Source organism: Myripristis murdjan, chromosome 17 (genome assembly GCF_902150065.1).
Source record: "Myripristis murdjan chromosome 17, fMyrMur1.1, whole genome shotgun sequence".
Taxonomy (NCBI): domain Eukaryota; kingdom Metazoa; phylum Chordata; class Actinopteri; order Holocentriformes; family Holocentridae; genus Myripristis; species Myripristis murdjan.
Genome location: NC_043996.1, coordinates 17,293,297 through 17,321,055, shown reverse-complemented (window position 1 = coordinate 17,321,055; position 27,759 = coordinate 17,293,297). Strand labels below are relative to the sequence as shown.

Genomic DNA, 27,759 nt, shown 5'->3' with positions numbered 1-27,759 from the left:
TCTTCACAGTACTGACTGGTTGCATATCTTAAAAGTGACCTTAGCGCTTGTGGTGGTCCACTCAGTTCAAAAGTGTAGCACTTCTAAGGAGCTTGAGAAAATATTGCAGATCTACTTTGGATTGGTCTTTCCTTGTTTGAAGAAATAGCTGGCTAGTCTGTTCCACATACCTTATATACCTTATATACAATATTGTCTTTTTTGTTGATTTTTTTTTATTATTATTCTTTAGTAATTACACGATTACTTCTGATGGCAGCTAATGGAGGATGAATATAAAACAACAGGTGACATTCAAGCAGATTTCAGGCAGAGTCAAGGATTCTGTGGATATGTTTTGGTACCAAGGACTTTCTGTACAGAGCGGTGTTGAGGTCAAACTGTTTGTTGATAATGCCACAGTGTTAGTGGTAGCCTGAGGGCAGTGTATTGAACTCCCATCCTCTCAAACTGAACATTGTGTGCATTCCCCTCCTCCCGCAGCTACAGTACTTGTCTGAGGTAATGCCCAGTCTCTCTGGTGAAATAAGGGATTTTAAAATGACACATACAGTATTAAATCAAGTTAACTAGTATTTCTGTGATAGGTGTGATGAAGAGATCCACCTCTATGTCCTATGTGGATGGCTGTGTGGGGACATGGCCCAAAGAGAAGCGGTTAGTACCTGAAACCCACCACTCATATTTTCCCACTACACTAGATGATTCAGCCACACACCCTTTGAGGTGATTTGTTGTGTCCCAGTCAAATCAACCCTGATTACATTTAACCGACAACAAATTTTCCATCCTTTTTTTTTCTTCTTCAGCTCCACATCTCGAGGAATCTCCTTTGAGATTCCTCTGGATGGAGACCCGACTGTCCTGCCCAGTGGGGGTCCATCCCTCCGCGGCATGACTCGTTCTGCTAGCACGGATGGCCTTGGCTTCAAAGTTCACTATGCACCACGAGGAGGCATGAAGCGCCACCTCTCCCTCATGCCTGTCAATGTAAATGGCCAGAGTGGGAGCCGGCACATACCAGAGGAGGACGAGGAGTTCACCTCCCACAAATCCCTGGGGCGCAGCAACACATTCTCCGTCAAGAACCAAAGCAGGTGCAGTAGAGTGGGATGTTATAGGCTGTACTTCTAAATAATTATATTTGCTAAATCACTATTGTGGCAGTTTAATGAATTAGTCCATTTATGCAGACATCTCCCTAGGTACTCCAATGGAGTCATCGCAGACAGCAACCACGACTCCACCAATCACCACGGTAACCACAGTGGCCATGTCAGCCCATCAACGCCTCCGAGCATTGAGGAGGCCCTGAAGATTATCCACGACACAGAGCGGCCCCATGCTAGCTTGGGCCTAGGGGATGGGGACAATGGTTTCTTCCTCCATTCCACAGACCCTCCAGATCCTCCCGGGGCCCAAGGTCAAGGAGATGACCCGGCTTCAGCTAAGGCCCGGCTGAATGACAACGACCCCAACTCTGTCTCCACTGAGGAGGTAGACACAGGCATCCATGTGAGGACAGAGGACATCCAAAGCTTGGATGAGGACTCCTCATCTCTGAGAGACTATTCAGATATAGACCCAGACTGTGAGGCCATGACCAGGTCATGTCCTCTACCTGACCGGGTGGAGAGGGAGAGGTCGGGCAGGGAAGGAGGTGACACTAACCGTGCAGGCGAGAGGGGAGAAGGAAGTGAGAGGAGCAGCCCTTGTCCCAGTTCGGTGCCCACGCTCCCCAGATCCCACACAGTCAGCCCTGTGTCATCCTCTGGTGGCTCCGGAGGTGCCATGGTCCGGATGACAAGCTTTGCAGAGCAGAAATTCAGAAAGCTGGAAGGAAGGAGCAGTGGAGGAACCACACCAGAGAGTTCAGAGCTCAACGTACCTTATACACACCCCACAAGAACCAGTCCCTCTGAGGTTTGTAAGATGCTCTGTCTCGCTCTTTCCATCACAACCTCAGTGTTCCATTTTTTGCAAGCTCTTCTTCTTCTGTTTTCAGATCTAGGTGCTTGGCATCCAAGTTGTTGCATTAATTCAGTTTCTGTGTAAACTCCAAACAGGTTGACCTCACTCTAATTTCTGTTGTCATCCATATTCTGTTGTCATCCGCCTTTTTCAGATTTCTGGCCCCCCTTTGCCAATCACATCTCCTTCTCCAGTCACGCCTTCCCCCAGAGACCCCTCTCACCTGCTGGCCTCAGAGATGGTACATCTGAAGATGAAGCTGGAGGAGAAACGCAGAGCCATCGAAGCTCAGAAGAAGAAGGTAAGGATCAATAGAGGTATGGATGCAGAGATAACCAGTAGTGCAGCTTAGTATGTAAATGTCATCATATTCTTCTCTTGACAGGTGGAGGCAGCTTTTACCCGTCATCGCCAGAGGATGGGCAGAACAGCCTTTCTGAATGTAGTAAGGAGGAAAGGAGTCACTTCACCCCTTAGCCCCAGCCCAGGGGGAGCAGAAACACCTTCCCCAGAGCCGCTCACATCCTCCAAGGACACCGGCGAGGGCAGCATGGGCCGAGTGGAGCGGTGCAAGCCAGATGGAGCAGCTCCCAAGTCTCCGTGTGAAGATGGTGGAGGTGGGTAACTCACAAACTATGGAAAGTAGAACAGAATAGAAAGCAACAGGACAGAGCAGATTATACTACTCTGAGCGGTATATCCTGCAACTGCACATTTAGACTCTGTGGTTGATTCTGATTAAACGGTTGACTGACTGACTGATTGATCATTCTGTCTAATGCGGTGGAATAGGTGTGGCACCGGGGGAAATTGATCTTACAGAGTACACACGCTCCATTGAGAGGCTGAACACATCGCTGGGCTTCCTGCAGACAGAAATGCAGCGTCTGGCCCAGCAGCAGGAGAAGATCATGGCCATGAGAGAGCAGCAGCAACAAGCCTGGGTCATTCCTGCTCCTGCTCCATCTCCACACAGGTATCTTAGAATTATTAGTAGAGATGACGATTAAGTATTAAAGTATTTATAATTACATTTCAAAATTGTTTTTACCATCACCATGAGAGTGCTTACATGTTCGTGTGGATATCTTTACCCACAGGCAGCTCCGTGAGCTACGTAGCAGCAGTGTTGCAGGTCGGGGATCGGGCCGAAGCTCAGTGGGGTCCTTGTCCCCAATTCTGTCCTCCTCTGGCTCACCCCGTGCTCCACATCGTGCCCCTGCTGGCATTAAGCGGCGGCCTGCCTCTTTCCACGCCAGGACACCCCGAACCCCACGGCCAAATGATCTGAAGGTCACTCCCTTCAGCCGGATGCTCAATACGCCAACCTCAGTGGACAGCCTACCCAGACTGAGGCGTTTCTCCCCCAGCCAGACCCAGATCAGCTCTTTTGCTTACCTGGGCCATGACGAGGGGCCGAACCAGACCCAGGACGACAAGGACAACCAAGAGAAGGAGAAGGACAAAGAAGAGACAGCTGCAAAGAAGAGTGCTGGCACTCCTCAGTCGCCTACTAAAGAATCAGCCAAAGAGAAGGAGGGGGTGAGACAGGAGGAGAGGAGAGAGGCAAAGTTGAAGGAGGAGGTCAGACAGACAAGGCCGTCGGAGGTACTACGTCAGCCGGTGTCTGAGCTCCAGGGGGCCGGTGGCAGCCAGGTGAAGGCAGACCGTCAGGACAGGAAAGACCTTGTGAAAGTGCCTCTGTCCAGGCTGAAGCCTCCAAATGGCCAGGATCAGGAGATGGCGGGAGAGGGAGAGGCAGGAGGAGACATGTACGGAGATGACCAAAAGATGTGCTGTGGATTCTTCTTTAAAGTATGTTGGTGCTTCAGAATCTCAGTATCATTTTATATGTGCAGGAGAATATTTACTGTCCTATGTTAAATAGCTGTTTCATTTTAAGAGAAAATACTAGATTTTTGCTCTTGCCATGTTTTATTAGCTCTTCATCAGTTTTCCCTGCCGCATACATCACTAGAGGGAATTTTTAGATGGAAATGAAGGCTGAGGCGGCTCCATGTATAACATTATTAAACATGTAATTCAGCATTACAGTTCAATGTATAAGGACATCTAATTGCATGGTTCATTAAAGGTTCATTAATAATGCAACCCATATAGCCTCATGGTGATATATGTGGATAGCAGCAGCAGAGGGAGGCTCATGCTGTGTGTGTTTGCTACAACTGTTAGTTGATCGAGGACAACAAATGAGTGTATCTTGGACAAAAGATGAGCTAGCACATGGACTTTGGCTAGAACAATAGATCGCTGCACTGTGCATTGCTTCTTTAAAGAGGGATGTCAGAGATTTGTTGATATAAAGTAATTACTGTAGTGCCATAATATCACTGAAACCCACTGCTGAGATAAGGCTGTATCACTGTATGTGTCCCTTTGAGAGTGCTTAAATATAAAAAAATGAAAATATAAAACTGTTGCCTAAATATTCATTGACTAAATGTGTATGCCGACAGAAATAGTGGACTAGAAGCAACAATATAAAGATGCAGTTTCAATATCTGTCTGACCTAAAGAGTTGTCTGTTCTCCACCCACCATCAGGATGATGCAAAAGGGGAGGAGGACATGGCGGCAAAGAGGGCAGCCCTGCTGGAGAAGAGGCTGAGGAGGGAGAAGGAGGCTCAAGAGAGGAAGCAACAGCAGGAGCTGGACCAGGAGCAGAAGAGGGAAGCTGCACGGTCAGTCTGTCTTTATTGTTTCTGTCTGTCTGTTTGACAGCCCCAATACTAATCTGTACGTCCCTCCACTTCAGTTTACACCATGGGAGTATTCCAGATAATGCTGCAGTAGGTTCTAGCAATGTGTCTTTGTGTACACTCTTCTTCCAAGAAGTCAGAGAGGGTCTCTTAAATTTCACCCACCGTTGATTCAATCTTTGTCTCCCCCTCCAGGCTGAAAGCAGAGGAGGAGCAGCAGAAGAAGGAGGAAGAGAAAGCGAGGAGAGAATACATCAAGAATGAGTATTTGAGGAGGAAGCAGCTCAAACTGATGGAGGACATGGATGATGTCATCAAGCCCCGACCCGGGAGTCTCAAGAAGAAGCCACGCCCCAAATCCATCCACCGGGACGTCATGGAGTCCCCTAAACCCCCTGTGAAAGCAACAGGTAAGCAACAGGTGCACCACATGCACAAACACACCTCATCACGGTGTGACAAACGCTGATCCATGCTTGTCCTACATCTCGTTGTGGTTCAGGGGTGCGTCCACGAGGATTCTCAGTCTCCAGTGTGTCTTTAGCCTCTCTCAACTTGGCTGACAACGACAGCAACAAGAGGACCCCCAGGTAAGACCCACTCTCTGCCTGAGAAAAACTTCACACCTTGTTTTTAACTTGAAAATCACAGATATAAGCAGCTAGAGCCAAAAAAAAAAAACACAGTATAAGCAATTATACCACCTGTATTTTTTATAAATGAAACCATTGACAGATGCAAGAATTGAAAAGGAAAAAGAGAATTACACAACTCAGGAGGACAATATCATTTGAAGGAATATTATGATGTGAAAGACTAAGCACCAACTGCTATGTTGTAATCTCTTAAAACCCCATGAAAAAAATAACAAGGTTATTGTCCCCCACAAATGATCCAGGCACCCCATGGACTGATCAATAACAAGTTAGCAAACGTCATAGCACCTCCCTAAGGCCAAACAGTGTAATCGGTGTTTTGAAAATGCCGGAATGGGGCGATCACAGCTCATTCCCAAAGACAAAACCCAATTATTCAAAATCCAGTCAGTGGCATCGAAAATAGAGCGTGCTAAGGATGAATGGATGGGTGCATCAGGATCGATTCATAGTGCTTCCCCCGGTTTTATTGTGGGGGACAATGACTTTCATGAGGCTTTAAACAAAGTACCTGCAGATAAGATGGCTCTTAAGAAACTTAAGATGCTGCACATCTGATTCCAAGATAATGTGTAAAGCTGTTAGATTGTCTGTTAGGCTTGTGATTTCAAAATAGGCACAATGACCCTGTCATCTTAGAGCAGTTGGAGCTCATGACATGAAGTTCATGAAAGCTCAGCATCCTCATTTTTTTGCGCTTTGGAAGTGCACACAGCTCTGCAACCCCTTTCCTCTTTTGGCTTGAAAATCTGTCCCTCTGATCATCTAATCCGCATGTTATCTGTTCTGATATGTACAAAATTAATCCTCACCTCAGTTAGCTCACCTTTTTCATCAAATCACCTCGCCACTCTCCCCCAACATCAACAGCTCCTCTCCGTTCCTTTTTCAGCTTACCTCACTCTGCACAGACATCTCATTTCAGCACACCTTGACAATTGATAATCACATTGTCAATGCCTGTCAATTGTCAATCATATTTCAGAGTAGTTTACAATCAATATTTCATTATTGCATCTTTATTTTCATTGCCATCTCCTCAAACACTTTTTAATAATTGGTGAACATGATGTGCACTCCCACTCTCCCACTTCCAAAGCTTCATAATTCCCGCCCATATCTCCTTTTAGTCAGAGCCAGATGTCACAAACCAAGCTCTGCTTTTGATTTCATGGCGTCTTGTGATGATAAGGTTATTGTTTGTTATTAATGACTTTTCTGACTGTAGTGATTTGCTTTATATCCCTGTGAGGCTTACACTCTGCATCTTGATCTTCTTTTATCCTCTCTTTTTTTCCCCCCTCTGTGTCTTGCTCTCTCTATTTTGCATGCAAACCTCAGAGGCAATAAAGTAGCTTCAGGCCATATCTCTTTCTTTCTAAGCTCTCCCAAAGAGAGAAAGGGGAGGTTAGTAAAGATAGTCCTTCAACAAGATGTTTGTATAAGTATGTATAAATGTATTATTAGCATATGTTAACTTTGATCCAACATGCGCAGACATTTCATCACCATAGCACAAAGTAGACAGATGTGTAAAGATTGCAGCTGTTTTGCAGAATCCATCTCAATAAAGCTAATTCAATTGTTCTTTGCATTGAGTTAAACAAGTCATGCCTGGCTGAGCTGTTTCTACTCATCCTCTGCTGTCTGCCTTAGTATCTCTGCTCTTTACCCTTGCTCCGTCTGCTGTAGTGCTGCTGTCAGGATGCTGTTTGCTCACTTCTCTGTGCTGGCTGCTCTGCGCTTAACCACTGGGTTTGCCGTTTCCTCCAGAACCTCTTGAGCTTGTCTCTCATTGTAGCCCAGCCATAATGACAGGACTGGGACATTGCTTCGCTTGGCTGAACATGCCTTTCTGTCCCTCGCCGCGCAGCTTCTGTGGAACATGAATGATGTAATGCCAGGGAGCGGGCAGGGTCGGGAGAATTGTGTCACAGCATCTGACCTTGTTTTGCCGTATCTCTCTCTGTGTTAAATATCTATGTGTGTGCACGTTTCTGTGGTGATCTGTCGGCGTACGCTTTCATGCCTCGCACATGCTCGTGTATGTCTACTTCTGTGTGTTTGCTGTGGGGGTTTTTGTCGTGTTTGTGCGTGTCATTTGTTGGTTTGTGTGTGGTCGTCTCCAGGCCGGACTCTGCCGAGGGCTTTTCCTCCTGCCCGTCAGCTGGAAGTCGAAATGGAGAGAAGGACTGGGAGAATGAGTCGACCACCTCCTCCACTCCCTCCAACACTGAGTACACAGGTATTTTACACACTGCTCCCTCAGTTATAGACGTTGACCGCTACATGCCATGCAAACTTGTATCAGACATGATACAGCTGAGCATGTCATATTACGAAATACACTGATTCTCTATTCTCCAGGGTGTGTGCCGGTCCATATAAAGTCTTACAATGTCTTGAATTCACTTTTATCAACATTAGGCCTTAAAAGTCATTAAATAGTCCTCAATTTGTAGTTATGATGTCTTAATTTCCACATAAAGATTGTATTTAAAATGTTTAAAAATTAATATATCTGTCTTTTAATTTCTCTTTGTAAAAATGAGTCTGGCTCTTCTGCATGAAATTCAACATTTCTGATGTTACAAAACGCTGAACATATAGTGCTTACTTTTACACTTACATGAATAGCAAAAAAGATGTTTCCAAAAACGTGTGTTAAATTTGGTTAAACTTTATCATGAAAAGGCCTTAAAAAGCATTAAATTTAACTCTCTGATACTCAGGCAACCTATTCTCGATATGTACCATTTATTCACTTCATGGTCATGTGATGTTATGACAGTTATATTAAATGCATTGTGCTAACTGTGCTTTGACAGGGTGGTATGATTCATTTTGAATTTAATTGTTCAGAGTCACTTGCCTCATAACATGTTGTATTTTTTGTTAGTCTACCCAGGTGTTATGTAGTAGCTTGTATTTTAAGCTGTCTTTATTTGTAGTCAGTTCTAGAGTAGAGTATTGCAGTGTATTGTGATACAGATCATATTGTGGCCCATGTACTGTGATACGTGTTGTACTGCGAGGTCCTTGCCAGTACCCAGCCGTATTGGGCATATCACAGCACAGACGTATCCTATTGCAATCCAATGCTCGCTCTTTCTTCCTCCAGGACCCAAGCTGTACAAGGAACCCAGTGCCAAGTCTAACAAGCACATCATCCAGAATGCCTTGGCTCACTGCTGCCTGGCTGGCAAGGTCAACGAAGGGCAGAAGAACAAGATACTTGATGTATGTTTTGTGTTTTTGTATCTGTATGGTATCATCTTTCTTCGGCGTACTCCTTTTGCCTCAGGCTAACATTCTGCACTGATTAAATGCCACTGTCTGCTGCAGGAAATGGAGAAGTCAGAGGCCAACAACTTCCTGGTGTTGTTCCGTGACGCGGGATGCCAGTTCAGGTCTGTGTACACTTACTGCCCCGAGACCGAGGAGATCACGAAACTGGCTGGCATCGGACCCAAGAACATCACGACCAAGATGATCGAGGGCCTGTACAAGTACAACTCGGACAGGAAGCAGTTCAGCCACATCCCAGCAAAGACCATGTCCGCCAGCGTGGACGCCATCACCATCGCCAGCCATCTGTGGCAGACCAAGAAGCAGGGGACACCCAAGAAACTGCAGCCTAAGTAGTGCCACATGTCCGGACTGCATTTGGACATGATTCTCTGCCCTACTGTGGAGCAGATATAGAAGAATTTGTGGATATTGTTTTTTGTTTTTTTTTTCATTAAAGGAACACATGGCCCCACTGGTATCATTCACAACTGGAAAGTAGAACAGAAGCTTCAACATAAGGGCTTCATCACAGACTTTAATGTCGCGATGCAGAACTGACTGTGACACTCGAGACTGTTTAAATGGGGCACGTGTGTGTACTTGTCAGCATGTGTATCCATGTTCTTGTGTGCCAAAAAAACAACAAAACAAAAAAGAAAGAAAAACAAAATAGGCGGACCAATGCCTTATCTAGCTGAACCACTGAAGCACTGAATGTCACTCCTCTGAAAGAGGCAGAGTTTGGTTTCCCTAAGTTGATCATGTGTGGCCTTATGCTTGTTTTGTGTCATGTGGAAGCGCCGTGAGTGTTCGTGTCATTCTGTAAGCACCTGTCACAAAGTCGGTTGTGATGCAGGAGAGAGGTTGTGTGTAACCACAGGTCTGGGATCAGATTACCCTCCCTCACTCCCTAATCCCTTGAAGAATGAACCGTCTGATCTGGAATCAGATAGAGGCAGCATGTTTGGATGAGAGTTTTGCTGCTATACAGGCATGCTTTCCCATGTGACTGAGAAACCGAACAGATTTGTGTAATGTGAGTGAAATAGTGAAGTGCCAAGCAGAGTGAGGAAAAATACCTCAGTTGTTGATCGCCATTACTTTCCGTCGGTGTAAAATGATGAGATTGTTTATTGAGTATCATCAAACCAATTCTGGAAAGCACCTGCAACTGACTTTATTTATTTCATTTTGATAATGCTACGGAGATCTTTTAAAAAGCATTTGAGATTTTATTCAGAGAAGCGTAATATACTATATGTCTATAAGTTAAATTAGTTTGTATATACTGGCTATTCCATTCAAAATGAATGAGTTGGCTTTTAGTAGCTTTTGAGTAGCTTTTTATCATTTATCATGTATGCATATCAGTATATTGTTGTATGGGGCCTTTTATTGTACTACAAATGCAAAAAGTGTGATCACTCAGCAGTGTCATTGATACGACCATCATCGGTAGTAGAATAGCCAGAAATTCCACCCCATGTCATCAGTCTGTGCAATCTAAAAATAAGTTGAGTAATTGTTATCATAAAGCAGTTGGAACGTACAGATATTCAACATGTCACTTTATTGTGGATATTGTCTTAACTATTAGGTCCTAATTACCCTCACAGCGGTCCACAGTTGTAAATAAAAGTCTCAGTTCACCTGTGATAGCACTTATGACCCTGTCCACTGTAGTCGAGTCTAATCACGAAAGATATTTCCACTCCAGTACTGTCATGCTTGTTATTTTACTTTTTTTCTCGTGTTCCTGTTTTTATTATGTGTTCCTTTATTATGTGTTCACGCTGTACAGATATATTTTGGCATATAGAGGTATTTTTTGTATCCACATGTACCATTTGGAGGTGTTGATTAAGCAGCACAAATGTACAAGGAAATATGATGAAAGCAAAGTGTAGCTGGGGAGGATGGGCAGGCTCTAGGCATGAAGTCTTCACTTCAGGCTTTATTGTGGTATAGTACAGTATGAAATTATCAAACCCAATAAGTATATTGAATAAGTCATACTATTTTTTCCAACTCCGAATTAGTTTTTCTTTTCAATTTACTAGATATGCTCAATAGTTCATGGATTTTTTTTTCTATTCCTTTGAGCTTTATTAAAATGCCAGCTATCAACAGTGTTCACGGTGTCTCTTTTAACTTCCCTGTCTTGATTTGTCCCAGGTAAAGAGTGATGATTTTGATGGCCGCATTGTTTTAAAACTTAAATGAATATGGAGCAGTTCTGGCCTTACAACAACTTTGTTACTAGTTCATATATTTGTAAAGAGCTAAGTAAACAATATAAATGTGCACCATGCAATACCTATCATCATCATCATCATCATCATCATCATCATTATCATAGTATCTGTAAAGTGGGTTTAGGATTTCATAAACAAGGCTTTTAAAACCAAATCACCACCCACCCACACACACACACACACACACACACAAACCTGTCATATTTATTATCATCACTGATTTTAGATCATGTCTAGGCTAATGAGATCATAAACTTCCCTGTTACAGACTATTTATTAAAACAACTTTTCCAACTTTCAAAAGACAAAGCACCATAACGTTACCATATAATTCCTAAATTGTCTGTTCCAGGCCGTCTGGAGGTTTCTAATCATATGTCTTCTCCAATATTAGCCTGGTAAAGGATTTTTGACCTACGGCAGGAATGGCATTTCATGATTTTGCGGTTATATCCTTTGAAAATGTGACGTTAGGCTACTTTAGGATTTTTATCCCAGTTTTCCTTATATTCCTATGGGGAAATAGTTATCTGTAGGCTAAAGTATGCTTTTGCACGTTGCCATAGGACTTGTATTTGTGTTTTGGGTATGGCTCATCGATGATGCTGCATGCAGTATTTTGCGCAGGCTTATGAAACACTTCACTCTTCCTCAAACCCCTTGACCACATTTGATAAAAACGTGGGGAAAACTGAAGTTTCCAATTTTCAATCTCAGTCCACAGCCGCTTCCCTTTAATTAAGAAGACCGTGCGGTGCCTCAAGGGGGGCGACGCGCGGAAGTTTCCAGAGGAGCGGCTCTCGGCTGTGGCTGCTGGCTGGAGGCGGTGCTCCCGGAGGCAGGCAAGCAAGCAGGCGGGCGGGCAGGGCAGCAGTCAGACCGCAGCGGCTCACAGAGACCCAGCGACGAGGGGACGGATCCCGTTAGAGAGGAGGAGGAACCAGCCGGCCGCACTGACTGACTGACGGACTGACGGCACCGCACATTACCGCCGTGACAGCGTGTGTCAGCACGGAAACACCCAGCGGACCGCTTTTTCATCCCATGTATTGGTAGAAAACAGGTGAGCACGAATCAAAGGCAGCTGTGTCGGCCGTGGGAAAGCCCAGTCCGCACCCCGCCCGTCCGGCTACCTAGCGGATGATGCCTGCCCTCCCTGCTTCCCTCGGCCTGGCTAGCTAGTCGCTCTCCCTCTTCCCCTTTAATTCCATCAGTCTGTCAAATTAGTTAGCTTTGTATGGGCGCTAGCTAACTCGCTGTTTGCTGGTTTTACTTTAATCCGGTGTGTAAATTCGCTAGCTACATAATGCTAACAAGTAGCTAAGCTCCTTATGGTGCTCGCCTGTCGCCTCCGTGCCCCACTGTTATTAGCCCCTCTTGCTAGCTCCGTTAGCCAGGCTGCGGTGCTTGACTCTGATTATTTGTGCGCTACACAGTATTGCTTGTTTGCTAGCTCGGTGGCTGTGTAGCTGTAATGACCGAACCCCACCCACCCATATAGATAACCTCAAAATGCTGCTGGAGGCTGCTAAATGCCATGACTTCCAACATCTGATGGGTGTTTTCTCTGTAAACAAACATTTTGCAGGAGTGGGCATCCCCTCCGGCTATATTGTTGCTCTCTTGCACCAGCAGCACTCCTTAGCCACAATTAAACCAGTGCCTAAATCTGCTCTGTCTTGCTACTTAATGATATAACACCGGCCACGTAAAGTCAATCAAAGTCAAGCTTGTATAGGATTACAATAACCTATATTATTACAGACACCGCCCTAATGATTTGAAAAAGAAAAGGTGGAGCCCTTATTGATGATGCTGTCATGTTGGCTGTTGCTGGAGATGCACAATACACTTTCTTTACATTGTCATTCAGAAGGTCATTGAAATTGGCTACCTTCTTTTGACAGCCAATTCCCACGAGGTTGCTGCAGAAGGTGGTGCTGCCTCAGCCAATCTGAATAACCAGCACCTGTAAAGAATATGGATAACATGTAAACAACTGGTAAACAAGAGTGCTTTGCATGTCACAATAGACGGTGTGCTGCTGCCAGGTCATAAGCTCTGTCTTTGAGTCAACCTTTTAGGTATTAAAGAAAAGTGTCATATCATTTAAGAAAAAATAGTAGTTACAAAATTTGCCCAGCCATGTACCACGATGAAAATAACTCAAATTGAGAATACCAGCGTTTATATTTTTTGAAACCTTTATTTACTCATGGCAGGCGCAGCTGATTAGTCATGCTGTCTGTTTACTGATAACACACTTTTTCATATTCCTGCAGATCCACACATTACCTGGGCACTGTCCAGGACAAACACAATCTCGTACTGATGGGCATTAAGTTAAGCTATTGAAACTGTTTTTCCAGCCAGCAGAAGGATTCAAACCGGCAACCCTACGGTTACAACCCTGCGTCATTACTTTTTGTTGTCTGTCTCATCAGCAGCCCGTCGTCACCATGACAGCGGAAGAAACCATAAATGTGAAGGAAGTGGAGATCATCAAGGTGATCCTGGACTTCCTCAACTCCAGGAAACTGCACATCAGCATGCTGGCCCTGGAAAAGGAGAGTGGCGTCATCAATGGACTCTACTCCGACGACATGCTGTTCCTCAGGTAGGTGAAGTCAACAGAGCAGTAACAGTCACTGCATGTAGTCTGGATTTCAGAGCGTAAAGTCTGCAGAGCTGTGATGTATGGTCCACACTGATGGCCCAACTCCAAAGAGCAGCTTTTCTGGAAATACTCACTTTGAGAAATACGTGCTTTATACTTTAAGACAGAGGCACCAGGCAAACTGTTCCAGCTGTAAGTTTTCTTTCCGCTGGATCCTGATTGTGTCACACACATTGCTGATAGTGTAATATTGAACCGCTGCGTTAGATGTGAGTGCTCCTTTGAAAGTCAGCCAACACTGTGCTGCTGTCTGCAGATCTCGATGGAGTCCCTCTCAGCTTTAGTTACTGTGTTGAAAGACAATAAGTAAGAGGATGCCACAGCAATTAGGAAGACAGAGGCTCAGAGAGGTGTTCACTCTTTTTTTGTGTTATGCATTGTTACAGTCCAATATTTACCTGAGATTTGACTCTTTAAAATGAAGTTTTAATGAGGTGTGGTCTGTTTCAGGCAACTGGTGCTCGACGGCCAGTGGGATGAGGTCCTACAGTTCATTCAGCCTCTTGAGTGCATGGATAAGTTTGACAGAAAAAGGTCAGTGTTCACAGTCAGAATTGCTTTTATTCCAAGCTTCCAAATTTACAAGTTATCCAAATCAGCAACTTTGACAATAATGCTAGTTCAAAAAAAAATGTGTTGTAATGTGATATGATGGTGTAAAATTTGATGCTGCTTGGAAGAACATTTGTAATATCTTCATCATGTTGTCCTCAGGTTTCGTTACATTATCCTAAAGCAGAAGTTTCTGGAGGCTCTGTGTGTGAACAATGCCATGTCTGCAGAGGACGAGCCACAGCATGTGAGTCAAAACACTGGTTAATGGACATCAACTGATTATTGTTTTTTTTTAACAGGTATTACCAAAGTTTTAGGAACCACAAATTATAATAAATGCAAATTGTTAGCTTTTGTTGAATTTTTAGTTGATCACTATAATAAAGTCTAAGCTACTTGGAGAGCTCCCCTGCCATCTGCTTTTACCCTTACAAGCTCTCATTTATTAACATATTGAAATTTTGAGCAAATTCAAAAGTATAATGTTTCACATTTTTGTAATTCTACAGTAGTTGATGTTTAGTGCTTGGTTTGGTGAATAGTGATAGAAAAGTATTTATGTAACCTAAGGGAAAGTATTTAAAAGACCTAACTGTCAGTATTTGGAAATTATTTTCCAAAATGTTCTCCATGACACCCAAATGACAGTCCAGACGTCTCAACAGTATGGCTCTCTTTCCACTGATCTTGGTTGTCATGACAATCAAGGAGGCTTGTAACTCTGAGGGACAAGCAAAGTGAGAAGTGCAAAAATCCAAAATCAATTAATGGGAAGACTTTTACACAGATCACATTTGTTACGCTGGTCAGTGCACTGTTGCTCATTAAAATCTATTTGCAGCCATACCTTGGACATGAAGCATTGCTAGTTATGTAAATAAGCTTCACAATCTCTCTGCAGAAGAGGAGAAGGCAGGTGGTGTGGGAGTTGAACAGTGGCTATGTTTAAATGTAAGTAGTGACCTGGCTATTGGCCTGACTCCAGTCAAGGTCTTATGTGGGTTAAGCTGTTCAGTTGTACTGTTGATGCCCTCCAACTGAGAATCACTGGTTCCATGAATAAACCATTTCACAGAATATTCCTGTACACCTGTGTTGATCCACGCATTAAGTAAATTGAAGATGTCACAGTAACCCATATAGTATGGGAGTAAGCCAACATCTTAAAACGGATTCTCCTTTTCTGAGGATGAACTTATCCAGGGTCAGTCTGAGTTATGACATTTAAAAGCATCAACCAGGTTACTTGAGTCACTAGTTTAACAACTGAATTCTTTGTTCATGTAAATGCAGTAAATAAGACACGCATGGTGCCGGAGGGCAAAGAAACCAGTTGAAGAATGTGTGCTACTTAAAGGTTGAACATGCCTGTAATATTAATTATAACTGAATCGCAGAGACTGTGAACAGATTTGTCAAATTATGTTGATCATGAATAATTCTGCTTTTGAGTAAATTCTTTATAATTTACCTAAATGTCATGTCACCAAAATGACAAGAAGCTACAGAGTGCTCCAGGCAAATACTGAGAGACGTCTCTCAATCATGTCTTTGATTAGCAGTTGTTTTTAAAGCCTCTAATTGGCCCTAATTAATCAGTGAAAATGAAGTGGTATCGTCTGGTTGCTGTTTCCCTCTTTAATACTCTGTCAAACACAGAGACATAAAGGCTAGGTTTAGACAGCCAGTACAAGGTATTCTACATCTGATTTTTTTCCTCAAATGTGACACACCTATTTTTTTTTTTTTTTTATGCCAGTGTGAACAGCAAAAAATCACATTGAATCTGACATTTTCAATTCTGATCTCAGCCACTTTCACCACTGCCACCACACCACTGTTACCACAGCAAAGAATTAAAGAAATGAATTACTGCACTACTATTTTATCAATTATGATGATGGACTGTCATGCAAATTATTATGATTATTATTTTAATTCAGCAGGGTGTTTGTTGTAAATGTGCGAATGCTGAGTCATGGTATTGATCTGTTCACACTGATTTCAGATAATGAATGAAAGTTGAATGTGAACAATCAAAAGCAAAAAGACCGTATCTTTGAAAAAATCAGAACTGGGTCGCTTTCAGCCACTGTGTCAACATAGCCTGTTACTCAGAGGCCATTGTTTCTTCATCTATTCATTCTCTTAATTTAGGCGAGCTGTAGGCCTGCTGTCACATGGTATAGCTGTGAATGCAGCCTGTGTCAGCCTGCCAGAGTTATCACGTCCTCAATTAGGTTAGGCTTCTTTGACATGGGCACACTGTGTATTGGTCTGTGTACTTGGGGGAAGTGTTACATGTAGGGATTTGTGTTTGGTGTTGTCATGTGTTTGATTGTGTGTCTGACTCTGTAAATCTGAGCTGGGCTTGTGCTCCTAATCGTTTTCTGATTATTACTCCTGTAGCTGTTCTCATTCAGTCTCACTGACATTTAAAAGTCACCGCTCCCTCCTGTGAATGACTGGATGTTAGGCTGCTGTGAAAAGAGGAGTCATACATTTCTATCTATTCTGCTGGAAAAGAAACTTTTACTCTGTCATCTGTGACTGTGACAAAATTATTGATGTGTGTTTTAGTTGGAGTTCACAATGCAAGAGGCGGTCAAGTGTCTCCATGCCCTGGAGGAGTTCTGTCCCTCGAAAGACGACTACAGCAAACTGTGTCTGCTCCTCACCCTGCCTCGTCTCACCAACCACGCTGAGTTTAAGGCAAGGACTCCTCTGTACAGTAGACTGGAATGTGCCAAATAAATTCTTCATGCTTTATACTATCATTAATATTGCATAATAAAGCATTACTGAAATTCTACCTCTGATTACTATACAATAATGTGCAGTACTTGACCTTAGGGTTAGGGTTAAGGCATCACTGCATCATTTCAATGTGCTTTGACAAAAAAAAATGAGTTTTTGTTTTTTGTTTGATGTTGTTTCACTGCTTGTGTTTTGTTTGTGTATCAGTTGCAGTTACAGTAAAGTTGAATTAAATTGAATGCCATATCATGTTTGATTGAAGTTTTGTAAACACGACACAGCATCCATGTTAGACAAGTATGTTGAGCCCTCTACTGGTTTCCTGCAGGACTGGAACCCCAGCACAGCGAGAGTGCAGTGTTTCGAGGAGGCCTGCACAATGGTGGCGGAGTTCATCCCTGCTGACAGGAAGTTGAGCGAGGCTGGCTTCAAGGCCAGTGGGAACCGTCTCTTCCAGCTGCTCCTCAAGGGAGTGCTGTACGAGTGCTGTGTGGAGTTCTGCCAGGTGTGGGACCGCTAGATCCAAACAGCATAGACACTCAAAAAGGAAGATGCATGTTCTTTTATTATGGTTTTCACTCATTTAGAGAAAAGTAGTGGAGCAGACAAATATTTTGGCACAGCAGCATTAATAGTGTCATCAGCCACTAGTGCTCATTATCAAAGACTTTAAAGTTTAAAGTGGACAAGCTCACCAGTAGGTTGGTGTTGTTGCACACTTTTGAACTTTGACCAAGAGTGAGTTGGACCAGATTGTTGAATGAATGAAGCACTTCTACTTCGAGGTGTAGAAGTAAATTAAGTCACTGATTACTTGTTCATTGTCTGTTTATTGCTTGTGTGTTTGTTTCTGCATAGAGCAAGGCGACAGGTGAGGAGATCACAGAGAGCGAGGTCCTCCTGGGCGTTGACATGCTGTGCGGTAATGGTTGTGACGACCTGGACCTTTCGCTGCTCTCCTGGATGCAGAACCTCTCCCACAGCGTGTTCTCCTGCGCATTTGAACAGAAGCAGCTCAACATCCATGTGGACCGGCTGGTCAAGCCCGCCAAGACCGGCTACGCTGACCTCCTGACGCCCCTCATCAGCAAATTGTCCCCGTACCCCTCCTCTCCACTACGCCGCCCCCAGTCCGCTGACACCTACATGTCACGTTCCTTGAACCCGGCGTTGGACGGCCTGTCCTATGGGCTGTCAGGCCAGGACAAGAGAGGGCCTGGGGGCGACACAGCGGTGGGTAAAGGGGTCTCCCCCATGTCCCATTCCTTTGCTAACTTCCAGTACCCCGGAACAGGGGGCCAGAGTCTGAGCAGGAGTCTGCTGATGGAGAGCTCTGACTGCCACAGCATCTTTGAGGAATCACCCGAGAGGTAAGAGAGATTTGGAGATCTGAACCACCTCTCTGTCACTTCCCACAGCTTTTTGTCCAAAGTTAGGTGGAGGCTCTGTGAATGTTTTGACATTGTACTCTTACATAACACCTTGTATGTGACATTAGTGAGTGACAGCAGTGATAATCTAATATGAGAGGTATGACGATGATTGTAGACAAACACATAGCACGCTAATTCATTGCTGCTGTATTGTTTTCTTTGTCTAGCTCAAGGACAGACACGCCTGTAGATAAAATGATGAGTTCAGGTGGAGCTCAGAACATGCGGCCTGCTTCAGCTCCTGGGGAGGACGCCCCATCAGGTGGCTCTGCTGACAGGAATGAGGTAAATCATAACACCACTGATCTATGATTTCCTAGCAGAGGATGTGTCAACATTTTCAAACAATCAAAAACCATTAACAGACTTATTTCTCCTCTCTGTTGTGACCCCCACCCTCCTCCTGCCACCATCTTGAATTGAAAGATGTTAAGAAGGCAGATGAGTCTAAAGTAACAAACATCAACAACAAAACAATTCTACGTCTTGTCTCCATTGACTTTTTGCATTGGAAACTTTGAGTGAGACAGCCTATAAACGCCAAAGTCTTTATTCCTCTGTATTGTTTTTTTCTCCTTGTTGTCAACCTTCAGGATGGGTGTTGCCTGACATGACAGTCTAAATATAGGCCAGCCGTGAGACATGACTTGTTTTCAGTGTGATCTGTCTGAGTCACTGAGTCATCCTCATACTCGCTGTCAGTCTGAATTACAGCCTCATTCCCCTCTGGCTGGCCAGGCTTGTTGGTTTTCTGACTGACTGGCTAGTTGGTTGGCTCAGTGACTGACTGACAGTCCATTCTAGTCCTGTCTTTCTCTGCCTAAATCAGAATTTCTTTCTTTTTTTTCTTCTTTTTTTTTTTAAGGAAAGTAGGCAGTCCACTTAACCCTTAGTGCTTTTTTTCCTTCATTATATCCCCATGTGGGCCATTGTGTCATCATGGTGGCGTCTGTCTGTCTGTCTGTGTAGACACATTGTTGTAAATACATTGACATAAGAACAATGTATAATAGAAGCTTCATATGCACACCTCATGCTGGCTTTATTGAAAAGATAAGATTCAGAGTCCATGTAAATAAAAACCATGTGAAGACAAGTATGTCGGCACTGAAATATTAGCCAGTTAACACATTAATTAGATTAAATAGTGGCTTCATAAACTTAAGGGGTTATTGTTAATATATCCTGGGGATTATGACAGGACGTTAGGCAGCTGAAATACATTTTGTTTAGCTCGTCAGACAGTAACAAGGGAGATGGGTAGAGCAGACACAGGAGAAACAGCTCGGGGAGGATTTCATGTCAGGTCAGTGGGGGCACATGTGGCTCCAGAGTCAGGGGATTTAACCACAAAAACGAGTCATTATCTCCATCTGTTTGCCTATAAACACACTGCTAGCCCAGTATCCATTCCTCCGTCTCTGCTGCCTCTATTCTGGGTCTCCTGTGCAGCCGCAGTGTGAAGTTACTGCTTTGCGCTGCCCTCCCCGTCACCCTGGAGACACATAAAGAGGCCAGAAGCAGAAGCAAACTCGGGGCCTCTGTGATTTCACTTTCACACTCCCTCCCTCTCTCCCCCGTCTCTCTCTTAATCTCATTTCCCCCTCTGCTCTCCATGCTACTAAAATCTGGCACAGTGCCCATATGTCCCCCATCCCCAAGTGCAGAGCTGTGCCCATCTGATTGTCAGGAGAGGAAGCGAAAACACAAAGGGGAAATTATCTGTGCTTGGCTCTCAGTGTCACCCTCACCTCTTTCCTTCTTATAATACCTGAACTGACAGAACATCATGAAACCACACTGCTGCCATTGAACGGTGTCAAGGAGTCTGAAGTACCATACTATTAATTAATTTGCTTCACTGTGCTGCATGCTCAGCCGCGTGACTGGTACTTCAGTCACATGGCTGAAGTTAAAGACTTCTTATACCCTTGATCATCACAGCTATTTTAGCTTTGCCTTTATCCAGAGTAACTTGTAATGAATGTAGCTGTTTTTTTTTTTTTTTTTTTTAGAAATATTAGGCTTTAAAAGTCATTAAATAGTCTGAAATTTGACTTTGTGATATCTTATTTTCCACATGAACCTGGTACTTTCTTTATACTGAAATGTTGTAGCTTAACCTAACTTACTTACTAGGTACTTAATCTCTTGTTTTACATTTACAGCCACACAAACTAACATCTGTACAGAGAAATCCAGAAAAATCCTTTGGAGTCACCCATCCAAATTTCTGTTTGGTTCCATTTTGGTTATGTCCCTGTTACATTTATTCCAGCAGTGGCTTGCTATGTAAGCTGATGAGGGATCGTGTTCCTACCCAAAACTTACCTCAGCACAAGGCTAAATATATATTGCTTGCTTTTAAGCTTTCCTGCATTGAATAAGAAAAAATTCTCCAAAAACACTCTTTTGTTAAAATTGGTCTTGAAAACATTAAACATTAAATTTAACTCTGCTGCTGGAGTAGTAAGGAGTGCAAGGGTCACAGGCATTGTACCCACAGATTATTAAATTATTACCTCACAATACAAGAAGAAAGATTAAAAGGATTTTTCTTGCATGTAAGACCCAAGTTCATGGATTCTTGCATATTAACATTAATGTGTTCAATCCTCAGCTCCGAGACTCAACGGAGAAGTTTGAGGAGTATTACCGGCAGCGTCTGCGTGTGCAGCAGCACCTGGAGCAGAAGCAGCAGCAGAGGCAGCTGTACCAGCAGATGCTGCTGGAGGGAGGAGTCCAGCAGGAGCCCCCGCAGAACGACATGCAGCACAGCCTCACCGAGAAGTTCCTCAACAGGTACAGCACAGCCCCCCGGCCGGCAGCGATTGTGCCTCCATTTACATGTAAACACCTGCTGAGTTAAATATCACGTTCAGACAACACCGGTTTTTGCAAATCGTTTTGGTTATGGCTGTCATTTACATAACTCTCAAAGGTGCACACTGGCTTTTGTAATTTTAGACGTCAGGCTTCATTTTCACCTTCCTCTTCATTTTGTCTAGTATGATGAAAAGATCTTCAGCGTGCTTGCAAAATGCCTAAAAAAGGTAATCTATCACAGAAAACTCGCTGCATTTAATTATTGTCTTTTTTTGTTGACCAAAACAAAAGTGTTCACCAGAATAAAGTCCCTCTTTATTATCTTAAAGATAAAGGTAGCACATCCAGTATGGTAGAGTAAGTTAATACTTTATTTTATTGACTAACCAAAAAATAACACTGACAGGTTTTGGCCTAAACAGCCTTCATTAGAGCATGTAACATGCTCTAATGAAGAACATTTGCATAAGTTAATGAATTATATAGTTAGCATTCATTCTTTATTATGTTGCCTTACAAATTATTTTCACATCATATTTTATATTTATGGAAGAATAAGTAGTGTAGGCCGAAGGTAAATGCAAGCAAGGATTGGCAATGAGAGTACTGTTTAAAATGACACAAACAACCAATGTTGAAATATCTAATACAGCACACATGTACAAAATAATCAGAGGTGATGTAAACAGGCAGTCAACACTAGTAAACAAGATATAACTAAAAATTAAACTCAAAATTAGACTGAAATTCAAGAAAACAGATGCACTTTGCTATGCAAAATTTGCGATACATGCACACAGTGGCACAGCTTGATGCAATTAAGCTTGCTAATTCTAGTGTGGCTTTTAATATACTCATACAATAGAGGAGCAGCTGTCAGACAAGGACAAGTAGGTATGGTAAGGGGTTAATAGTCATGATTCCCATGTGGTTTCCACACACATACACACACACACCTCCCCCACAACCTGCCTCCAGTCCACACTGCACCATCTGTGGTCATCAGCTACATCACATCACAAGGGACCGTCCCACTCTGTGTTTTACAGTTGTAGCCAGACTCCACCCGTAACTTACTAATTCCTAAAGAGCATTTCCCTTGCTAATAATAAACTGACTTTCACCTTCCCAGCCACAAGCGTCAGACTGGCAGCAAGCGATCCACTGGGCTTTGACTCTGACAAAAATGACGAATGAGAAGTTGTTTTTACTGTTTCTCTGTCAGCAAGACAAAGACCCTTTTGATTTCCCCCCTAAGTTCCTCCTACTCCTCCCTCTTCCCCCTTTTGCCTCCCTCTCCCTCTCTCTCTTTATACCCTGCATTATTCAAAAGGCAACTGTATAATGACATCATTACTTCAGTTTTCTTTTGTTCCCTGCCCTTTGCAGTTTTAACTAGATTCAGGCAATAAGTCCAGGACAGAATATTGTTAGGTTTTTATTCTGAAGCAGCCTGTCTGTCCAGTCAGAGAAGTAAAGGAGGCACAAACAGCCTTAAGTAAAAGCCAGTTTTCCTCCTTTTCTAATGAAGTTCAAAATATCCCACAGAAATCCTCTGTAAACAAATACATCTAAATGAGTGCATAAAATAGACGAAGAGTAACCAAGAGAGAGAACAAAGACAGAAAAGCAGAGATCCTGTGCTCATTAATGTGAGTGTGTATTCTCAGGTCTATCCAGAAGCTGGAGGAGCTGAATGTTGGGATGGAGAATTTAGGAGAGGAAGTACAGTCTCTGGCCCAGCAGTGTAACGTTAACGGGAACACATCAGTCTTGGAGAACAACAACGACCCCTCGACTCTGACTCCAGAGCAGAACCGGTCCCAAGGGGGCGAGGTGCGCAGCAGCACCCCGCAGCACACAGTGGGAGGCCGCGCAGTCCCTCCTCCTAGCGAGTCTCCTGTCATCTCCCAGAGGTGGGTGTGATTTCTTTGTGTGTGTTTGTATTCATATCACAGCTTGTTGTTCCTGGATTAAAAGATTACTGTGTTGTGTGTTTTGTGTTCATTTACAGCGGACAGAAACAAAAGGGAAGCCAGCAAGGTGACTCTCCCGGCTCCTTATCCCGAAGTAAAGAGGTAGGAATGCACAGATGCACATGCACAGTAGTATTACTATTATTCACCAATTATTCCTTAAACAGTACTACTGGCATGGGAGTTACACTTGGCACTCCCATGGTACACTTGGTGCTCTATTAGCCACTCCCATCTCTGTAATATTGAGTGGAAAGCAAAGAGATTCTAATCCTGCCTGAATTGGTACATGAAATTACAGATGCCTTATGTTAGCAATTAAAATTTGATGATGTTCACAAAGCTAATCTCGCCTCCTACCCCCACACACACTCTTTATTTTTATTATTATTGTCATCGTTATCATCGTTGTTGTTGTTGTTATTATGTTTGTTGTTGTTGTTATTTTCATTATTATTCACATTGTTACCATTTTTCAGTGGTATTTATCAGGATGAATTATTACACAGCAAGCCCTGCACTTCCCTGTACAATTTAGAGAATATTTCCTGTTTAAGTTGTTATGGAGAAATGCTAATTTAGGGTTTGAATTTTAAGCAGATTATACCAGTTTCAACAGAATGACATGGTTTAAAAAAAAAAAAAAAAAAAATCAAAGTGGATTATACTGCTAATAACATTTAATCTGTGTGTTTGTGGCTGTGTTTTCAGTGCAACAAGCCGAAGGGCCTGTTTGTGCCAGTGAATACTCTGGAGGACACTCAGGCTATTCGTGCTGTAGCCTTTCACCCCTCTGGGACACTTTACGCTGTGGGATCCAACTCCAAAACGCTGCGTGTCTGTGCTTATCCAGAAACACTGGACACAAGGTAACACTTCAACAGATAGTTGAAGAGCTTTTTTTCAAAATTAGATAGCCACCTTTTTTTAAGTGACAAAGTAATACTCAGTCAAAATAAATGGTAGTACTTTTTGAGGGACTGGAGACGCCGTAAGAGTCAGGACCAAATACAAATACCAACTGGGAAACTCCAGATGTTTTTAACCTCCTCTCTACTATTGTTTCTGTCCTTTCCCCCCTCTGCTGTCCTCTGCCCCGCCCTTCCTGTCCTCAGCGGATCAGGTCCGACAAAGCAGCCGGTAGTCCGATTCAAGAGGAATAAGCACCATAAGGGCTCTATCTACTGTGTGGCCTGGAGCCACTGCGGCCAGCTGCTGGCTACAGGCTCAAACGACAAATATGTCAAAGTCCTGCCTTTCAGCGCTGAGACTTGTAATGCCACAGGTAAGTATACTCATCATCACACAGTCTTGAATAGAGTGACCATGTATTCTAAGCAATCAAACACAGTCAAAACAAAATTAGATTTCCTAAGGCCTGACACCATTTTTGTAATTGTGAGCATTTCACAAGCTTGCTCCTCTATATATCCTTTTCTTAGGCCCAGACCTCGAGTTCAGCATGCATGATGGCACCATCAGAGACCTGGCCTTCATGGAGGGTCCAGAAAGTGGAGGAGCCATCCTGATCAGCGCTGGCGCAGGAGACTGTAACATCTACACCACTGATTGTCAGAGAGGACAGGGCCTGCATGCCCTCAGTGGACACACAGGTGCTGTGTACTCATGTGTCCACAAACCTGTCTCACCTCTGCTTTTACTTCAAAACAGAAACAGAGAAAGGCCCACCTGTATTTTCTGTGATGAGAAGTATTGTGTTTTTCTCTCCAGGTCACATTCTGTCTCTGTACACATGGGGAGGCTGGATGATCGCCTCTGGATCCCAAGACAAGACAGTGCGCTTCTGGGACCTCAGGGTGCCCAGCTGTGTCCGAGTAGTGGGAACGGCTTTCCATGGCTCAGGTTAGGCTAATTGTCTCATTTACCCTGTATGTGTCCATCACTTTAAATTCAAGTTTTGACGTTTCAGTTGACTAGAAAATATCCTGGACTTGAAAACGTTTTAATGTTGTGTCACTTGGTTTTGGAAGCTCAGAGTCACACAAGCGTTAGTCTCACCTCCATCTTTGTACACTGATGCTTCATCAAATACGGATGTAATCCGAATGAGGCACTTTCAAAAGTCAGCGGCAAAGCATCAAATAATTTTGAGTACAGACACTTGGTGGAAATTTGGAGCAGTGTGTGTGTAATGCCAAAAGTGGCTTTGCCCCTGAGTGACACCACCCTCCATGGGGAAAATGAGGACTCAGCCAGTACAAGTAATTTCCCCAGCGATCATGTCCTTTGGCCTTCATAGTGACATCTCTCTCACTCAGACTGTCTCTCACATTCCTCCTTTGTCCACAGGCAGCCCTGTCGCCTCGGTAGCAGTTGACCCCAGCGGCCGTCTCCTGGCAACAGGACAGGAGGACAGCGCGTGCATGCTGTACGACATCAGAGGGGGTCGCATGGTCCAGATGTACCGTCCACACAGCAGCGACGTGCGATCCGTGAGGTTCTCCCCCGGAGCGCACTACCTGCTCACCGGCTCTTATGATACAAAGGTCATGGTAACAAACCTGCAAGGTAAGGCTGATCTGCTGACATACACCAAGTGATGGTACATGTTTCCCAAAAAAAAGCTCCAAGGCACTCGTGAAGCTAATCATTTAAATGACGAAAATAATTCGGCAAAATCTAGAACACATACACACAAATAGTAAAACAAGGAAATTCAATATGCCATATAGTATCACCACACTATAAAAATAAGTCAGTCAGTGAGTGTGTAAATAAGAATATGAGACCAGAAGTTTGAAATAAAAAAGTATATAAAAAAAAAAAAAAAAGACCAGGTCCAGCTCCTCATTTAAGCCTTAGTTTGTTTTTGTTCATTTAGGGATAGCTCTCATCTTGACCGTTTTGTTCCTGGCTATGTTGGAATGCGATCAGTGTCCATCTCGTTGTCCATGCAGTTTGGTGTGCCATTCTGAGATGGCCAAACACAGTGGAGTGTGTTTGGCCCCTGTAATAAAATTAGGGATGGTTATGGATCTCTTTTTGTCCATCTGTCCATCACACAGAAAAATTGGTGGCTAGCATCTTTAATCCTCCTTTTTCACAGCCTTTTCTGTGTTTCTGTTGATTTAGAGGGTTGGAGCTGTTATCAGAGTAGCTTAAACGTAATATTCATCATAACTCCATTTTTCAACCTAATGTAGGAATTGTGATTTGTGTGTTGTATGACATGATAGTGTTTTCTTCCCTGAGCTGTATTCTGTGTGTGTGTGTGTGTGTGTGTGTTTAGGCGACCTGACCAAGCAGTTGCCCCTCACTGTGGTGGGAGAGCACGGAGACAAGGTGATTCAGTGTCGGTGGCACACACAGGACCTGTCCTTCCTCTCATCCTCTGCTGACCGCACCGTCACACTCTGGACACACAACCCCTAGCGCAAGCACACACACACATACACACCACTTTATCAGTTGAACATGCAAATATCCTCTCATACACATTTTGATACACACTCCCCCTAACTCACACTGCTCCTTTTGCACTAGCTACATCGTCAGACTCTTGCAGTGCACGACTCCACAGATGTGCACAAAACCTGTGCAAACACACACACACACACAGTCATACACAGGTGAAAGAGTCTGACCCCCTAATTGTAGGAAACCAAATGGATACAAACCTGAGACGCATCAAAAGCTACATGTGGGTTTGTGTCAGCGCATTGGTTCATCTTTTCTTCACAGTATGAGCATTTCTCACACTGGCTGTTTTCAAACAAGAGGATAAAACATCAGTTTGGATCATTAACTGTCTTCTCTTCATCCTTTTAATCCGAGGGACGTTCTGTATTTTTTCCACTCCCCTGTACTCACCAGTCACAGTCACTGCATGTACATTTATTCAGGAGTTGGCTGAGGATAGATGCTATAGTGCTTTGTTCATGATGGTGCCTTCCTTGAGTTCTCAGTTTCCATTAAAAAAAAAAAAAAAAAAAAAGATTAAAAAAAAAAAGTCATTTTTCAAGATCAAATTTTGTTACTTCATTTTGAGAAAAACTACATTCCTCATTCTTTTTGCACATTGTTTTCTTCCAGCTGGTGTTATGCTGCTATCATTCATTTGGAAAACAAAAGTCGAGTTTATGGTATCAAATGCTGATGTAAATTTCAATGTGTCAGTATGTAAGGGGCTGTTACTATCAGAAGGCTGAACCTGAAATCATAATATAGCCTAGCTACTGATGAGTCAGCTGTTGTCATTACTACTACCCTGTGGGATGTATTAATGTCTAATGTTACTGTACCCACTGCATTGCTAGAGCTGAAAAAGAGTAAATTTGCTTGTGCATTTGTTTTAAATTTAAGAATCAGTGTTTTGCTCCGAAGCTTTTACAGTGTCTTGCAATGGCTTGCTTGCAATGGAACTTGTTATAACGTCAGCATCAAAGGGAATTACAAATGTGATTTTTAGGTTTAGCACCCTAGTTCAGTTTAGGATTTTTCACTGTACAAAAGCTTTGGTTTGTCTACTGCTATATTGATATGTAACAACAGTAGGTGGCAGTCTTTGCCCATAATGGTAAGGGTAAGGGTATTACCTTATGCACAATGGAATCCTGATGAAAACACGGTGGTTTGATATTTATTTGGAAGCAGTATTTTGGGTTATATGCATTGTATTCCTT

The 27,759-nt window shown here is 43.3% G+C and overlaps 2 protein-coding genes across 6 annotated transcripts in view; both read left to right on the top strand.

Annotated features, from left to right (window-relative positions):
- The window catches only part of camsap2b (calmodulin regulated spectrin-associated protein family, member 2b), a 36,398-nt gene extending 25,629 nt beyond the window's left edge, over positions 1 to 10,769 (top strand). Inside the window, exons 9-22 of one of the 3 annotated variants that reach the window (XM_030074569.1) lie at positions 588 to 657; positions 810 to 1,097; positions 1,194 to 1,923; positions 2,126 to 2,272; positions 2,357 to 2,588; positions 2,764 to 2,947; positions 3,072 to 3,786; positions 4,536 to 4,672; positions 4,886 to 5,100; positions 5,193 to 5,280; positions 6,688 to 6,753; positions 7,476 to 7,591; positions 8,468 to 8,586; positions 8,692 to 10,769. In XM_030074569.1, coding sequence (XP_029930429.1) covers positions 588 to 657; positions 810 to 1,097; positions 1,194 to 1,923; positions 2,126 to 2,272; positions 2,357 to 2,588; positions 2,764 to 2,947; positions 3,072 to 3,786; positions 4,536 to 4,672; positions 4,886 to 5,100; positions 5,193 to 5,280; positions 6,688 to 6,753; positions 7,476 to 7,591; positions 8,468 to 8,586; positions 8,692 to 8,991 — 3,407 coding nt within the window. In that variant the 3' untranslated portion in view covers positions 8,992 to 10,769. The remainder of the gene's footprint in view (positions 1 to 587; positions 658 to 809; positions 1,098 to 1,193; positions 1,924 to 2,125; positions 2,273 to 2,356; positions 2,589 to 2,763; positions 2,948 to 3,071; positions 3,787 to 4,535; positions 4,673 to 4,885; positions 5,101 to 5,192; positions 5,281 to 6,687; positions 6,754 to 7,475; positions 7,592 to 8,467; positions 8,587 to 8,691) is intronic. The other 2 variants (XM_030074570.1, XM_030074571.1) reach the window with 2 other exon arrangements.
- Positions 10,770 to 11,678: 909 nt separating this feature from the next.
- On the top strand, positions 11,679 to 27,130 carry wdr47a (WD repeat domain 47a). 3 transcript variants are annotated; one of them, XM_030073669.1, is made up of 17 exons: positions 11,679 to 11,951; positions 13,337 to 13,509; positions 14,020 to 14,103; positions 14,284 to 14,368; positions 16,705 to 16,836; positions 17,210 to 17,386; positions 17,740 to 18,251; positions 18,482 to 18,599; positions 20,935 to 21,116; positions 22,811 to 23,056; positions 23,155 to 23,218; positions 23,828 to 23,985; positions 24,232 to 24,401; positions 24,559 to 24,729; positions 24,848 to 24,979; positions 25,427 to 25,645; positions 26,367 to 26,509. In XM_030073669.1, the coding sequence occupies exons 2-17, from the start codon at positions 13,352 to 13,354 to the stop codon at positions 26,507 to 26,509; spliced, it is 2,751 nt and encodes a 916-aa protein (XP_029929529.1). In that variant the 5' UTR covers positions 11,679 to 11,951; positions 13,337 to 13,351. The 3 variants fall into 3 exon arrangements, with proteins under 3 accessions (XP_029929529.1, XP_029929530.1, XP_029929531.1); XM_030073670.1 differs by having other exon boundaries at positions 11,679 to 11,955; positions 13,340 to 13,509; XM_030073671.1 differs by having other exon boundaries at positions 11,680 to 11,955; positions 26,367 to 27,130.
- The last annotated feature ends 629 nt before the right edge of the window (positions 27,131 to 27,759 follow it).

Bases quoted from the DNA above. Each gene is read 5' to 3' on its own strand.
- wdr47a (XM_030073671.1), top strand. From the start codon at position 13,352: ATGACAGCGGAAGAAACCATAAATGTGAAGGAAGTGGAGATCATCAAG. The intron at 21,117-22,810 runs GTACAGCACAGC...GTGTATTCTCAG, and splicing joins ACCGAGAAGTTCCTCAACAG to GTCTATCCAGAAGCTGGAGG. The intron at 23,057-23,154 runs GTGGGTGTGATT...GTTCATTTACAG, and splicing joins TCTCCTGTCATCTCCCAGAG to CGGACAGAAACAAAAGGGAA.